General features: G+C 44.0%; 1 protein-coding gene across 4 annotated transcripts in view; it reads left to right on the top strand.

Annotated features, from left to right (window-relative positions):
* Positions 1–15,133, top strand: part of CPNE8 (copine 8) — a 263,087-nt gene that overhangs the window by 172,844 nt on the left and 75,110 nt on the right. For all 4 annotated transcript variants that reach the window (XM_051850927.2, XM_002712675.5, XM_070049629.1 and 1 more), the window contains 3 exons: positions 7,099–7,174; positions 9,453–9,506; positions 10,839–10,900. In XM_051850927.2, the coding sequence (XP_051706887.2) occupies positions 7,099–7,174; positions 9,453–9,506; positions 10,839–10,900 (192 nt within the window). The remainder of the gene's footprint in view (positions 1–7,098; positions 7,175–9,452; positions 9,507–10,838; positions 10,901–15,133) is intronic.

Below are 15,133 nucleotides of genomic sequence, written 5' to 3'. Positions count from 1 at the left end.
CCTTTGGTCCAAATTGAATTTGTTCCTGTTTTACACTAATTCTGTTTGTTTTGCTTATAATTATTATTCATTCAGAGAATACTGAGTTGCACAGACTTTTTTTCAAGATTCAAGCTAAAAGCTAGAATTCAATTATTTTAACACTGCAGACATAATATGATATGAATGGAATAAATATTTTAAAATCCAGGAAATTAGAAAACATTTCTTCAGACTATTTTCAGTAATCTTTCTAATTCATAGAATCCTAAGTAATGTACAAAGGTCTAGCTGTTAAAAGAAACCCCATAATGGATTATTATTATTATTATTATTAACCCTTTTAATGGATTAAATTACGTTTGTGAAACTATTGCTAGGTAAAATTTTTTTTGTACCAAAAATTTTTGTTCCTAAATATGACTATTTTTATTTGGCCAGGCACATTTTGACTTAAAATGAGAAAATTTTTCTTAACAGTATTTTGATTCTATTTTATAAAAGGCAATAAAAGAAACTAAAGGTAATCATATATTTTTAAAAAAATAGACTTCTAGTGGCTGGCACGGTGGCATAGTAGGTTAAGCCTCCTACTACTTCACCAGGATCCTGCGTGGGGGCTGGTTTGAGTCCTGGCTGCTCTACTTCCAATTGGCTTCCTATTAATGGTCTGGGAATGCAGTGAAAGGTGGACCAAGTCCTTAGGCCCCAGAAGATGCTCCTGGCTTTGGTTTGGCACAGCTCTGGCCATCTGGGGAGTGAGCCTACAGTTGGAAGTGCTCTCTCTCTCTCTCTCTCTCTCTCTCTGCCTCTCTACAACTCTGACTTTCAAGTAAATGAATAAAATCTTTAAGAAAAAAAAAAAAAAAGGTTGACAGCCTTTGTATACACAGAAAATTCCATGACTGGGAAAGAGCTTCTAAGACCAGTTAAAATCACAATAGCTCCAATAAAAATCACATCGCTTGGAATGAATTTAACCAAAGATGTCAAAGATCCTTATGATGGAAATTACAAAACATTAAAGAAAGAAGTAGAGGAAGATACAATTGACAAATGGGATTGCATCAAATTGAGAAGCTTCTGCACCGTGAAAAGAAACACTCAGCAAAGTGAAAGGCAACCAACAAAATGGGAGAAATTATTTGCAACCTGTGCAACTGCTAAAGGATTAATAACCAAGGGGCAGGTGTTGTGGCACAGTGCATTAAAGTCCCATCCTGTAGTGCTGGCATCCCATATGGACGCTGGTTCGAGTCACAACTGTTCCTCTTCCAGTCCAGCTCTCTGCTGTGGCCCAGGAAGGCAATGGAGGATGTCCCAAGTGCTTGTGTCCTGCACCTGCATGGGGGACCAGGAGGGAAGCACCTGGCTCCTGGCTTCAGATCGGCGCAGAGCGCTGGCCATAGCACCATTTGCAGGGTGAACCAATGGAAGGAAGACCTTTCTCTCTGTCTCTCTCTCTCATTGTCTAACTCTGCCTGTCAAAAAAAAAAAAAAAAAAAAAAAAAAAAAAAAAAAAAAAAAAAGGGCTAAGACCAGAGAGGGAAACATGGCGGGGGCAGGGGCAGGGGCAGCTGACACAGGGCCATGTGCACTTGTGAAGATCCTGTTTGTGGTCATCTTGGGAGAGCTCAGGCCTCGTGGTGCAGTGCGTGTTTCATTATGGAGTTTGTGGTTCAGTTCCAGTCCCCTCCTACAGGTGCAGGTTGGAGCAGGATGGTTGTTGCGGCCTGTGTTGAATGAGAGTCCCCTCTGACTAGATGTCACTTAAAAGGGTCTGCATTGCCCTGCCTGTGCAATTTCCAAACCTCCTGTTTAACATCCCACCATGCTTGTTAGGTTTTACTGGCCCGCCAGAGACCCAGGGAAGGCGCCACAGCCCAGACAAATGGAGATGAACCCTGCGGCTTCCGTTTCCCCAGAGGACGTTATGCCTGCCTCTGGGCTGATGTCTCTGCAGTGTGTTTCCTTTGAAATGCTTTTACCGACACTCACTGGGTGTGTCCTTCACTGTGAACCCGAGACCTGACCCTGTGGTGTAGTCCAGGACAGCCGTGCCTCGGGCGTCCAGCCTTCGAGCCCCGCAACCATGCAAACCATGGACTCGTCTCCAGATATCACAGGGCAGTGTGTGTGAGTGCAGAAGCCCTTACCCCTTCTCTCATTGACCACGTGCAGGTGTCTGGAATGGCTGCTGAACAGCTGGAACAGATTCCAGCAGTGTCGCTTTAAAGGGGCAAAACCTGTGTCACAGAAGACTCAAATGCTTTGGGTTCATTTTTGAAATGGCAAGCAGGCCTTGCCTCTTGAGTTTTGAGTGAGGACACAAGGACCCTGAATTGTGCAAGTCCCGACTGCGTGGAGGCAGAGAAAGGGAGGAAGTGGATTTGGTACCTCTTTGCCTCTTGTCCACATTATATGCACACTCAGCGTCCTCTGCTGTCCCCAGGGCAGGGTGGCCTGCAGGAGAGCGCTCGGCAGTACCCACGAGGGACCATGTTTTTGTCTCTGATGATGTGGCCACCTGCCCGTGGGAAGATCCCAGTTGTCGGTGTTACTCTCTGGGATGTTTGGGAGAGGATGAGGGTTCCTGTAGGTGATGCCGTGGGAACTTGTGTGATTTTTCTTTTGGATTGAATATTGCTGATGAGAGCAACGCCCATGCAAGTGACTGGCAGGAAAAGGACACAGCACAGTTCCCCTGTTCACCTGAGGACGCTGGTGATGTTGGCACTGAGATCCCCACCCTGCAGGGCTGACCTAGGCCAAGAGGAGAAGTGTGTACACGGGCATGAGTCTCAGGGTAGGCAGCGTCGTGATGGACAGGCCCCCGTGTTTTAGTAGGGGGGCTTTGTTGAGAGTCGAGAGTAAGGGTGAGGAGCAGGCAGGGCTTCCTGGAGGAGAAGACATCGCAGCTGCAGTCAGTAGATCAGGGACGCAGGGGAGGAAGCTGCCACAACAGATGAGTGGTTTGTTTTAGGGACTCTCCCAGGCTGCATGTGTGACGATGTACACTCCCTTTGCCCACTGTTAGTGAAACACAGCAGTGACTTCAATATAAGATTTTATTCAACAATTGAATCATTTTACTCGAGGTTTTCTAGAGCCGAACTCTGGCTGTGGCACTTATCAGTTTGCCTTAAATATCCCTTTAACTTACTCCCTCAGACTTCTAGTAATTATAGAAATGGGAAAAAAAATAAGGTGTCAGCTGACCCAAACCAGATACACAACACTGGAGTAAGCTCAGTTTTGTGAGAGCAGTCAGAGAGCCTGAGACTTAGAATAATTATTAGTAATAATTAACAGGATCTGGCAAGGACATTATGATTTATTAAAGCACTTTCATATTTTTATAGAGAATTGCTTCAGTATTACAGTATTGAACATCACGAAAAGATAAAATTATTAAAGCAAATTAAATTTTCTTTCTTTTAATCTTAGTAGAATCTAGGAATAGTTGATGATAGGATAAAGGAAAATTAAGAGAATAAATCAGGGGAAAGCAGCTTTAACCTTCTCTTTGAAGTGCTTATCTGTGACTTCAGAGACAGGGCTTGAGTGCGACAGGTTCCAAAGGCTGGGGATTTAAAAAGAGGCTATGGGTTTAAAGAGATCTGTGGCCGGCGCTGCAGCTCACTAGGCTAATCCTCCGCCTTATGGCACCGGCACACCGGGTTCTAGTCCAGGTTGGGGCGCCGGACTCTGTCCCGGTTGCTCCTCTTCCAGGCCAGCTCTCTGCTGTGGCCAGGGAGTGCAGTGGAGGATGGCCCAAGTGCTTGGGCCCTGCACCCCATGGGAGACCAGGAGAAGCGCCTGGTTCCTGCCTTCGGATCAACGCGGTGCGCCGGCCACGGCGGCCATTGGAGGGTGAACCAAGACAAAAGGAAGACCTTTCTCTCTGTCTCTCTCTCTCTCACTGTCCACTCTGCCTGTCAAAAAAAAAAAAAAAAAAATCTGTAACAGAGTCAGCCTGAGGCTCTGCCCAGTTTGCATCCAGGTTCACAGATTGATGGTTGAGATAGAGCATCTTAGACGCTTGTGGGCCATTTACTCCACCATGACTGTGGCCTGTGGGTGCTGAAGCCATGCAGGATGTTCTCTGTGTCTAGGAGACGTGCAGTGGAGGCTGGAATACAGTCTGTGACTCTTGATAAACTTTATCCTTTACAGTATCGGGAATTTGTGGGACATGCAATTTCAGTGTATTTACAAAATCATCTTGAGCATGACTCAATATGGGGGCCAGTATTTTATTCATTGCTTTATTTATTCATGCCCTGAATAAATAAATAGGGGGCCAGAAACAGACACAGAGACAGAGACTGAGAAGAGAGAGCTTGCATTCACTGCTTCACTCCCCAGGTCTCCACAATGGCTGGGGCTGGGGATGGACTGGACTGGGCTGGGCTGGGCTGGGCTGCAGCCAGGATCTGGAACTTAATCTCTGTCTCCCACATTAGGTGGTAGGGATCCAATTATTTGAACCATCATCATTGCCTCCAAGGTCTGCACCCAGGAATCTGGGGTCAGGAGCTGGAGCGAGGAATTGAACCTTGGCACTCCTGTGTGGGGTGTGGGCATTTTAACCACTTGGTGGAATGCCATTGCCTTGACTTGTTCTGAGTAGATTCCAAGGCAGCTTACAGAAATTCCCCTAAGACACTACACTAAGCTTTGAGAGAGAAAACAGAACAAGGGGGTCATGCGGGTGATGTGAATGAGAAATCGGAGCTGTCTGCAGAGGATAGCACGTCATGGAGACAAATCTTGTAAGAGATAAGCCACGAACTTGGCTCTAAACTCATAAACAGCTAATGTGGTGGAAAAAAATTCCCTGCAGGTCTTGATAAACGGTGTCTGTCCATAGTAGAAAACCCAGATCGGCAGCACATGAACACTCATTCCTAACATTGAGCCCAAATAGATTGGACCCTGTTGTTTGTTACTCAGTGCTGTAGAGAGTAACAAATTTAACAGAAACAAAACCCAGTGAATATCGGAGAACTGCTCCCTGGGAAGTTCCCTCCTGACTCCAGCAGGAGCAGCTCCGTGTGCGGTTTGGTAAACCGGTGAAGCTGCTGGGGGCCGGCTGCCTGCTCTGTCGGGCTGGCCTTATCCAGAGGGCTGTGTTACATGTCGCTGAGGCTTGATGGCGTCACTGCATTTACTGGAAACCAGTGAATGTTGCTTCTCTCTACCTGGTTTCTGATAAATGTTGAATGGAAGGAATTTAGTGTTATCAATTAAAAGCTGAATAATGAGTTTAGACAATTCACCAAATGGATAAGATTAGCACTTTCAGAATAATACCAAGAGGTTCACATGATGCAACCATTTCTTGTGTGTCTATGTTTTACATTATTTTTACAATTTATATAATGTGAACAAATTTCATGCATTTCATATATACAGATTTAGGAACTTGGTGATTCTTCCCAGCCTGCCCTCCCTCTTGCCTACTCTCCTCCTCCCCCCCCCCCCGCTCCTTCCTTCTTACTCTTTGAATTTTTACAATGAAATACTTTCAGTTTATTTTATAATCATAAACCTAACCTTTAATACGTAATGGCTGGCACTGTGGCACTGTAGATAAAGGCACTTCCTGGAGCACCAGTTTCTCATATGGGCACTGGTTCGAATCTTGGCTGCTCCACTTCCAATCCATCTCCCTGCCGATGTACCAGGGAAAGCAGTGGAGGATTGCCTAACTGCTTGGGCTACGATATCCATGTGGGAGACCAGGAAGAAGCTCCTGGCTCCTGGCTTTGCATCGTCACAGCTCTGCCTGTTGTGGTCATTTGGGAAGTGAACCAGTTGATGGAAGATCTCTCCTCTGAACAACACTGAAGTATTGTATTGGTATTTTCTCTTGGTAGCTCCAAAGAGTGAGTTCAAGAGTTTAGGGTTCATAAATAGATATAAATCACAGTCTTCTCCTCTTGGAAACTATTATCTAGGAGAGGTCTGGGAGACTCTGGTATTAAGAGAAATGTCTCATGTAAAGCACAGTGATGTATAAGATGTACATGGTCTTTAGAAGGGGGAGCACTGGGAGGCTGGGTAGCTAAATGAGCTACATTAAATGACTTCTGTTTGAACATCTTATTGTAAAAACAGCTAAAACTATGGTGGCTGTGTTTTTTCCCTTCCAAATCACAACTTGTGTAATCAGTATTTTGGACGGTATGTGTCATTTGTCATTGGTTATCAGGCCCCTGGATAGCTCATGGATTTTAAGTGAGTCATGGATAACCGTTGCATCAGCATGGGTCCTTGTAGGAATGTCAGTTTGCATTTCTAAAACAAATGAGCCAAGTGTAAATTCTATGATAGAGCTACCTATCTTGACATCTCTTATGTGTATTACATACTTTGCTCCTGCACGCTCTGTCTTCCTCCTTGGCACATTTTACTTCAACATTGCACAGGATCCCTGAATTTTAAACTTATTCTCAGCATTGTGTGTTCAGCATAGTGTTGGACATTATGTTGACTCCTGAGGAGGAGAATACAAGTCCTCTCCCTGCGGCTGAGTGCTGGACGTTTATTTTGTGCAAGCGTGGGTCAACCTCAGTGAGAACTCACTCATCCAAGTTTACTCATTTCTTACCCCTTCTCACTGAACTGAGCAGGCCTCCGAGAGGTAGTGACTTTTAGAATTACCAGGTTGGTGTTAGCAAAATACTTGTTAATTGTTGTTATTGAAAGACCGGATTGGTGACTGTTAGACATGCTAGCATGTCATTTCTTTCTGTAGTGGTGGCTTATTACCCCCAGCCGTAGGAACGTTGGAAGATTTCTGTATATTTTTGATTACTTCATTGATGAATAAATTTGAGTGTCTCCAATTTTCATCCTATTAAATAATTGATTATTTTAATAACAAATAATGGTTTTGAGATAGGAGCTCTTAATACTAATATACCTATATCAAAATGAATTTTGGTGGAATACACATTTGAATATTAATGAAAATATGACTTGTATATACATGATATTGAATTAGAGGACAATGATATATCCGTCTCTTAGAGTTAATAATTATTACATGCATAATAATAGCAAGCTTTTTCCATGATCACTAGACTTAATGTATACTTTCTTCCCTTTTAGTCATGATTTCATTGGAGAATTTACAACAAGCTACCGGGAACTTTCTAGAGGGCAGTCCCAATTCAATGTATACGAGGTGAGAAGCATTTTATTTTAATCACTTCCAGTAACTCTATGTCTTAAAAATATGGATTTTGCAAAGGATAAGGATAAGTGCCACAGGTTAACTTAGCAACAATATATGATTTTAAGAATATTTAAATTCTTCTAGCCAACTGGTTTCTTAGACTAAATGATATTATTTCTCTTCAAGTCCCAAGGCCTTTTAAATCTGGAGTGATTTTGAATTTTTGCATGTGAAACTTTAAAAATTAAGTATGGGTATGTTAATTTTTTAAGCTTCATCTTTTATATTTTGTCTTCCAACTTTCCCACCAAAACTTCTCTAATAAAAAAATAAAATGTGCTTCAGTTGTGATCAGTGGCACTGCAGAGTGGCCTGTGATCTGCGGAGTGCCTTCACTCTCATTCACGTGCAAACTAGAGGGAGTGACAAGGCCATGTACAGTCAGTAGGAAATCCTGCTGGGGCCTGCAGTGTGGCCCTGGCCTGAGCTGCCGCTGGTGGCACCTCTGGCGCCCTTACTTGGAATGCCAGTGAAGTCCCTGCTGATCTTTTGATCCAGCTCCCTGCAAATGGCCTGGAACGCAGTGGAGGATGGCCCAAATACTTGTGCCCACTACCCATATGGGAGACCAGGATGGAGTTCCTGGCTCATGGCTTAGGGAATGAACAAGTGAATAGATCTCTCTTTTTCTGTCCTTCACTTTGTATGTCTCTGCCTTTGAAATAAATAAATCTTAAAAAAATCCATTTATTAAAGCAAGTCCACAGTACTTACTTCTGCCTTAAACCACTCCGCTAGGTGATCAGCAAGCATGTGTGACACCTGACGTAGTGTAGCACTGCTCATCCTTGAGCTGTGGTATTGCTATATTTCTATAATTTAATACTTGAGGACATCAAAGGAAAATATTATTATCAGTGTTTCATCAAGAATAATAACCTTTCTCTGCTGAGTTGACACTAAAATTGGCCTCTTTTAAGTTAAAAGTGAAGGAGTCTCCTTTACCTACCACCTTCTTACTGCACTAAGTATTCCACACACTAATTTGTACACTTGTAAAAATTACTAAATGTCTTCCATATCCCATATTTTGTGTATCCCTCTGGGGATACAAAGATGACTAGAAAATGTCAGTGTGTAATGGGAGAGGCAGACATCTGAAGTACAGCTGACACAGGCCCTCTGTAGTGGTGGTCCTAATCCAGTTTAATCTGTTTTCTGAGTTCTCCTTGGGAGCCAGGCTTCCTGGCACTGCTTTATCCAGTGCCTCGTTACCTCTTCATAGGTGGTTAGAAATAGAATCCTGACTGTTGTCTCCAGTTTCTCTGCGTGGATCTCTGTGCTGTCGACTGAGTAGACTGTGCTCTGGTTGAAACCTCAGTTGAAGAGCGTCCCAACCCTGCGCTCTGATATTTAGGATCTCCTCAACATGGCTCCCGCTCACTTTTTCAGACTCATTTTGAATCTGTTTGTCTGTGACCTCTGTTTCAGTCAAACCCTTTCTAGAATGCTTGGTTCATTTCATTTTTATTGGAACCCTGGTTTACATTAATAAATTCTAGCTCAAATGGTACTTACTCATAAAGTCTTTCATGTTTTCTTTCCCGGTCAAGTGCTGTCCCCATGCTGTGGGTTGAGAAGAGCTGGCAGAGCCTCTGAAGGCACTACTGTATTTTATTGATCCTGTGAGATTGACAGGTGGCACTCTCTTTCTTGTTCCTTGGTGCCTTCAGTTTTGTTCAAATGTAGGAGTGCATTGATACTGCATTGATACCTCTTCACGAAACCAATGGTCAAAAAAATCAGGTTTGTTTCGATAAAATAGACCTCTACCTACTGGGTAGTATGGGCATTCCGTGGAAATTACTTCCACTATGAAGCAATTGTTAGGTCGGAAGACCTCTTAGATATTCACACGCTGGGCGATCTGTTGTGTTAGGGTATTTAATTCGAGTAAGCTACATTTCTTAGATATGCATCACTTTAAATTTTCTAGAAAGTAATAATAATTATTGTGGACCTTGGATGTTATAACCTGTTCCCTAGAAGATGCAGAGGGTTAAAGACGCTCAGGGCATCCGGTGAGTGAGGAGAGTACCTCTGACAAACAAAGCTCTCTTTCCCGAGGCTCCCCAGCCAGTGTGCAGAGAAGCAGTGCCCAGATAACTGGCCAGGAGTCCTAGAAGCATTTGTAAAGCAGTACATGCACCAGACGCCAAGGCAGCCGATTAAACTACTGTCTTCAAAATTACCTAACGTGTTTGAATTGTTTCGTCTGTTTTTTTAGGTGGTGAATCCCAAAAAGAAAGGAAAAAAGAAGAAGTATACCAATTCTGGAACAGTAAGTCAAATTTTTTTGTTACCCATTAAACATTAAAATTAATGAATAAAGCCCAAGTGGACATTTTAAATCAGGCTGGAAACAAGTAAAACTGAAGCTTTGTATCACGTAGGATCGCACTGTGAACGTGACACAGGAGTCGGCTGCCTAGGGAGTGATCACAGGGGAGGACTCCCCGCTGGGGCTGGTGCCCGGCTTCCTCCTGTGAGCTGAGTTCCCAGAGGGAGGCTCATGTGTTCTTCTGCGGAGTCAGAGTACAGAGAATCAGGCAGACACGGAAAAGTTCAAGTCGTATTAAGAAAGACCTGGGGCCGGCGCCATGGCTCACTTGGTTAATCCTCTGCCTGTGGCGCTGGCGTCCCATATGAGTGCCGGGTTCTAGTCCTGGTTGCTCCTCTTCCAGTCCAGCTCTCTGCTGTGGCCCGGGAGTGCAGTGGAGGATGGCCCAAGTGCTTGGGCCCTGCACCCCATGGGAGACCAGGAGAAGCACCTGGCTCCTGGCTTCGGATCAGCGCAGTGCCGGCCACAGCAGCCATTTGAGGGGTGAACCAACGGAAGGAAGACCTTTCTCTCTGTCTCTCTCACTGCTAACTCTATCTTTCAAAAAAAAAAAAAAAAAAAAAAAAGTAGAAAGACCATACCCTTAATGTCACCCTTAACTGTTAAGTAGATTTATTTTACAGGGTGTGAAGGTGCTCGTTGATGATGCGTTGAACGTGACAACTGTGGGGATGGATGCTGTCCTAAATCAGTGCAGTAGGGTGCAAAGATGAATGTATCTGAAAGTTGTGTTAAAAAAAAAAAAAAAAGAAATCATCTTATTGAGTAAAAAAATGCTGACATTTTCCCCCGAGATTTGCTTTCCTTTGGAGAGGCAAAATCTGAGTTTTCTCTGCGTTCCTGTGTAGGGATTCCTGAGAGGCAGGACACCCGCAGGGTAGATGATCCTGCCCAGAGCCCAGTCAGAAGCGCTGTGTCCCGCCCTCTGCAGCGTGGCTCACTGACTCTCGGTTTTCAGCTTCCTTTCGTCTTCCCTTTTATCTAAACTCAGAAGGAGCGCGGTGTCCTCTTAGATAATTTTCAAGCTGTTCTTCAAAGTGAGTAAACTGATCATAGAAAGGAGTTAATTTTTTCTTCTTTTCTGGTCCAGTCCCGTCTGTTAATTTTCAGTGTAAGAGCAGTCTGTCCTAGCAGATTTTAATAAACTATCATGTATTTAGTGCTTTTTCCAAATGCTAGGAAGTAAGGTTTTCTCTGTGTCATTTAGGGGAAAAAAGTCCTTTCAGGGTTACAGTTAGTTCTGCTGGAGCTAATTCTGGGTTTCTTTTCCAGGTAACGCTACTCTCCTTCTTGGTAGAAACGGAAGTTTCTTTCCTTGACTACATCAAGGGAGGGTAAGTAATGCTGTGAGATTGCTCGTTGCTTAGGCATTCCTGACGGTGTGTGGCAGGTGCTCCCACGCGGAGCCCAGCCACTGAGCTGAGCTCGCGATGCTGCCCCTCTCGCTCTTCTGTTTCAGACTGTGTACATCCCACTGCTGTCATGTGGGGGACAAGCTGCATCTCTAACCAAGAGAAGGGACTTGTTGTATCATTAATGGTCGTAGGTGGAGCTGTTAACGTATACTTTCTTGAGTGTTCTTATTTGCCCAACCTGCAGAACCTTGGCTTATCTTTAAAGGGGGTGAAGTCTGGAGGGCCTAATAGAATGTGGGTGCTGACTGAAGAATGTGAACAGAATGCAGCATGTCACAGGGTGACCTGCAGGAGTCGGGGGAACGGTCACTTGCTGTCCCCCAGGCTTCTGGGCAGGAATGCATTTCAGGAACAGACACTGTGGCCATTCTCAGCACCTTCCAGGACCTATCCTGTGCAGTAATGCATTGTACATTCTTGCACTCAGGCCAACAGGGAGATCTTCCCAGTTTTGTTTCTGTTTTTAATCTGGTTGGTCCTGTGTTAACCTAAGCAAGCACAGGTGGAGACGGAGAATAGGGTTCCTTGTTCCTCAGGATCAGACGTCCTCTTTCCCCTGTATTTACCACACACAGAAACAGTGAGAGGAAGGTGGAGTGTGTGGGGGGAGTTGATGGGGAGTGATAGTTGGAGGCATCACCAGGTAAACCACTTCCGAATGACAGTTCAGCGGATGGTTTCCCAGGCCGCCTCTGAGACATCGCCATCAGGCTGAGGGGAGCACCAGCAAAGGAGGGGCCAGGAGACCCAGGCCAGTGTCACAGAGGACACAGCTTGGCCTTTCTCGCTCTAAGGAGATAAAACAAAGGAACAAATACCAGTACCTGCCTAAACAGGAAGTCCTTGGGCAAGGGAGGGCTGTAGACGGTTTGTGGGCAAATGAAAGGAAAAGATAAGCTTACGTGGGTGCAAGACGCCTTGGGAGTCCATGCACCGTTTTGTTCACAATACGCATCTTCACAAGCTTTGTGGACTTTCCTTCCTGTGTGGGTATCTTGAACCCCACTCTGAAGCCTCAGGTGGCATCCACAAAGTTAGAGAAGTACCAGCTAGAAAAAGGAGTTTGCCAACTCTCCTTCATCTTCCAACATCTGCATATTTTTAATCTTTAGAAGATGGGGAAATCAAGAGTTCATTTTGTTTTATAAATAGATCTTTTTTTTTTTCTTGTGTCAAAGGCTTAGTAGCTGTAGGAGACAGGTGAAGAAAAGGAAAGGAGGACTATGGATAACCCCAGCACATGCTGTGTATGCTGAAGGGATGGGCTCCATGATGAGGCTGTGGTTCGCATGTCAGAGCAACAAAGTCTGAAATGCTAAGAACACCCTTCGCGATTTGTTCTTTCTTGTCCCTTGTGAGCATGTGAGAGGCATGCGTCTATAAGAAATTTTCCGTGCGTTTGGTCAGCAGTGTGGATCGAGTCATAGTTTACTGAGTCTATCAGTAAGTCGCTTGACTGCGTTACCCTGAAATCACTGTGAGTTGATCATGTTCCTCTTTTGGAAATCCTTTGTGTTAACCCGGGCACGTGGGCTTCTGCAGTGCAGGAACGGTGGTGACCTTAGCGAATCATGTCGTCATGTCTCCACTGCTGTCCACCTCAAGGTTCCTGCTCTCGGCTTGCACACTTCCTCCTCCCAGTGCTGCCTGTGCTGGCGGGAATGCCGATCCCTTTTCTGTTACAAGTCAGTGTGTACGTGCAGCCCCAGCTTAGCAGGCACCCTTTGTTCAATCTGACTTTGAGACTTTTAAAAGAACCCATTTTAAAAAAATATGTATATAGGGGCCGCACTGTGGAGCAGCGGGTTAACGTGCTGGCCTGAAATGCTAGCATCCCATATGGGCTCGGGTTCGAGACCCAGCTGCTCCACTTCCCATCCAGCTCTCTGCTATGGCCTGGGAAAGCAGTGGAAGATGGCCCAAATCCTTGGGCCCCTGCACCTGTGTGGGAGACCCGGAAGAAGCTCCTGGCTTCGGATCGGCACAGCTCCGGCCATTGCAGCCGATTGGGGAGTAAACCAGTGGATGGAAGACCTCTTTCTCTCTCTCCCACTCTCTGCTCTCTTCTCTCTGTGTAACTCTGACTTTCAAATAAATAAATAAATATTTAAAAATATTTAATTGAAAGGCAGAGTTTCAGAGAGACAGAGACAGATGAAGAGATTTTATATTCGCTTATTCGCTCTACTAATGGCCACATTGGCAGGGCTAGACCAGGTCATAGCCAGGAGCCCGGCACTCTTGGTCTCTCACAGGGGTACAGGGGCACATAGACTTGAGCCACCTTCCACTGCTTTCCCAGGCATATTAGTAGGGAGCTGAATCAGAAGTGAAGCAACCAGGACTGGAACCGATGCCCAGATGGTTTGCTGGCATTGCACAGGGCTGCTTAACCCACTATGCCACAATGCCAAGCCCCAGAAACCTATCTTTGATTAGCAAATGTATTCTAAAGATTTAGGTTAAATTTCACCAGATAATCATTCTAACTAGAATTTAATTAATTTCTATAGAATCAAATTATCTGAGAAAGATAATGAAAAAGATAAATATATTCTGCAGTATTTTATGTGGAATATATAATAAATGTGTATATATCTTAAATACATTAGAATTTTACATTTATATATCATTTACCACTATATAGTATTTATAACTAAAACACAGAACTTTTTTTTAAAAAAACTTTTATTTAGTAAGTACAAATTTCCTAAGTACAACTTTAGGAATGTAGTGATTGTTCTCACCATACCTGCCTTCCCCCCTCCATTTCCACTGCACCTCCTCCTCTCTCCCCCATTCCCAGTCCTATTCTCCATTAAGATTTGTTTTCAGTTAACTTTATACACAGAAGACCAACTCTATCCTATGTAAAGATTTTAACATTTTGCACACTCACATACACACAATATTAAAAAATAAACTATTTGAGAACAAGTTTTACAGTTAACTCTCCTAATACAACACAGTGAGGACAGAGGTCCTGCATGGGAAGTTAGTGCACAGTGACTCCTGCTGTTGATTTAATAGTTAACAATCTTATGTATGACGTCAGTGACCACCCAAGACTCTTGCCATGAGCTGCGAAGGCTGTGGAAGGCATTTGAGTCCACAGTCCCCATTAGTATCTAGACAAGGCCATGAGCAAAGTGGAAGTGCTCTGCTCCCATCAGAGAAAAGTACCTCCTTTGATGGCTGCTTCTTTCCACAACACAGAGCTCTTAATGTAGTTACCACCCTTCGACATCAGAGTCCAAATCGCTAGCAGTAATTATTCTTAAATGACTTTATGTGTATTTGCTCAAAAGGACTTGCTGTAAGTTACTGAGCAGCACAGTTGAATCGTGAGTTTTTATTAAGTTTTATTAAGGAGATCATCTCTGTCATGGCAGTCCTTATGTTGTAATGACAGGCAAATCACTTTATAGTTTAGATTTCAGTTTTCTGTACTTTACATGACTCCGGTATTCTGAAGTCCACTGGTAAAATGATTTGATTCCAGTAGATCTTCCAAACAAACCTACTGTGATACCTGATTTGTTTTTCTTGGTTCTGACCTTACTGTTTATATCCTTATAGAGGACTCACTCCAGTGTACAGATGTACCGTACATGGTTATTTGCTGACCCCTTACCCTGTGTCTGGCCAGTGAGCTAAGTGTCTTCAGGGAACTAACTGTCCCCTCTCTCCTTGGCCCCTTTGCCCTGGCCTCTTCTTTTTCCTTCCTTCACTTTCCCCCTTGAGAAATAGACATGCTGATAATTTTCTCTTTCCAGAAATAATTACAGCAAAGTTCATCTCTTTGTACTGTTTACTTTTCGGTATGTGTGTACATGATGTATAATTTCTGTTCCCTGCCGAAGTCCTGTTTAGTTTACGTAGCCTGAGTGTAAATTCATATCTCGACTTACAGAATACGTAAGAATGTTATTAGAAGACACGTAGGAAGATTTAATCTTCATTTAGCTATTAGTTACAGGGATTGGTCAAGGTATGCACTTCATAGAATATCTGATGTGTTTTACATGTAAGAAATGAGAACTCGAGTTTCATATTCCAAGGGTTTTAAAAAGACTCAGTTGGTAGGAGAATGACGAATTATGGCACCTTGACATGGGGAACACCAGTGTTAAAATCATTGTGAGAAGGCCG

The sequence above is a fragment of the Oryctolagus cuniculus genome, chromosome 9 (genome assembly GCF_964237555.1).
Source record: "Oryctolagus cuniculus chromosome 9, mOryCun1.1, whole genome shotgun sequence".
NCBI classification, from domain to species: domain Eukaryota; kingdom Metazoa; phylum Chordata; class Mammalia; order Lagomorpha; family Leporidae; genus Oryctolagus; species Oryctolagus cuniculus.
Note: the sequence above shows the minus strand (reverse complement) of the source record. Positions and strands in the feature narration are given on the sequence as shown.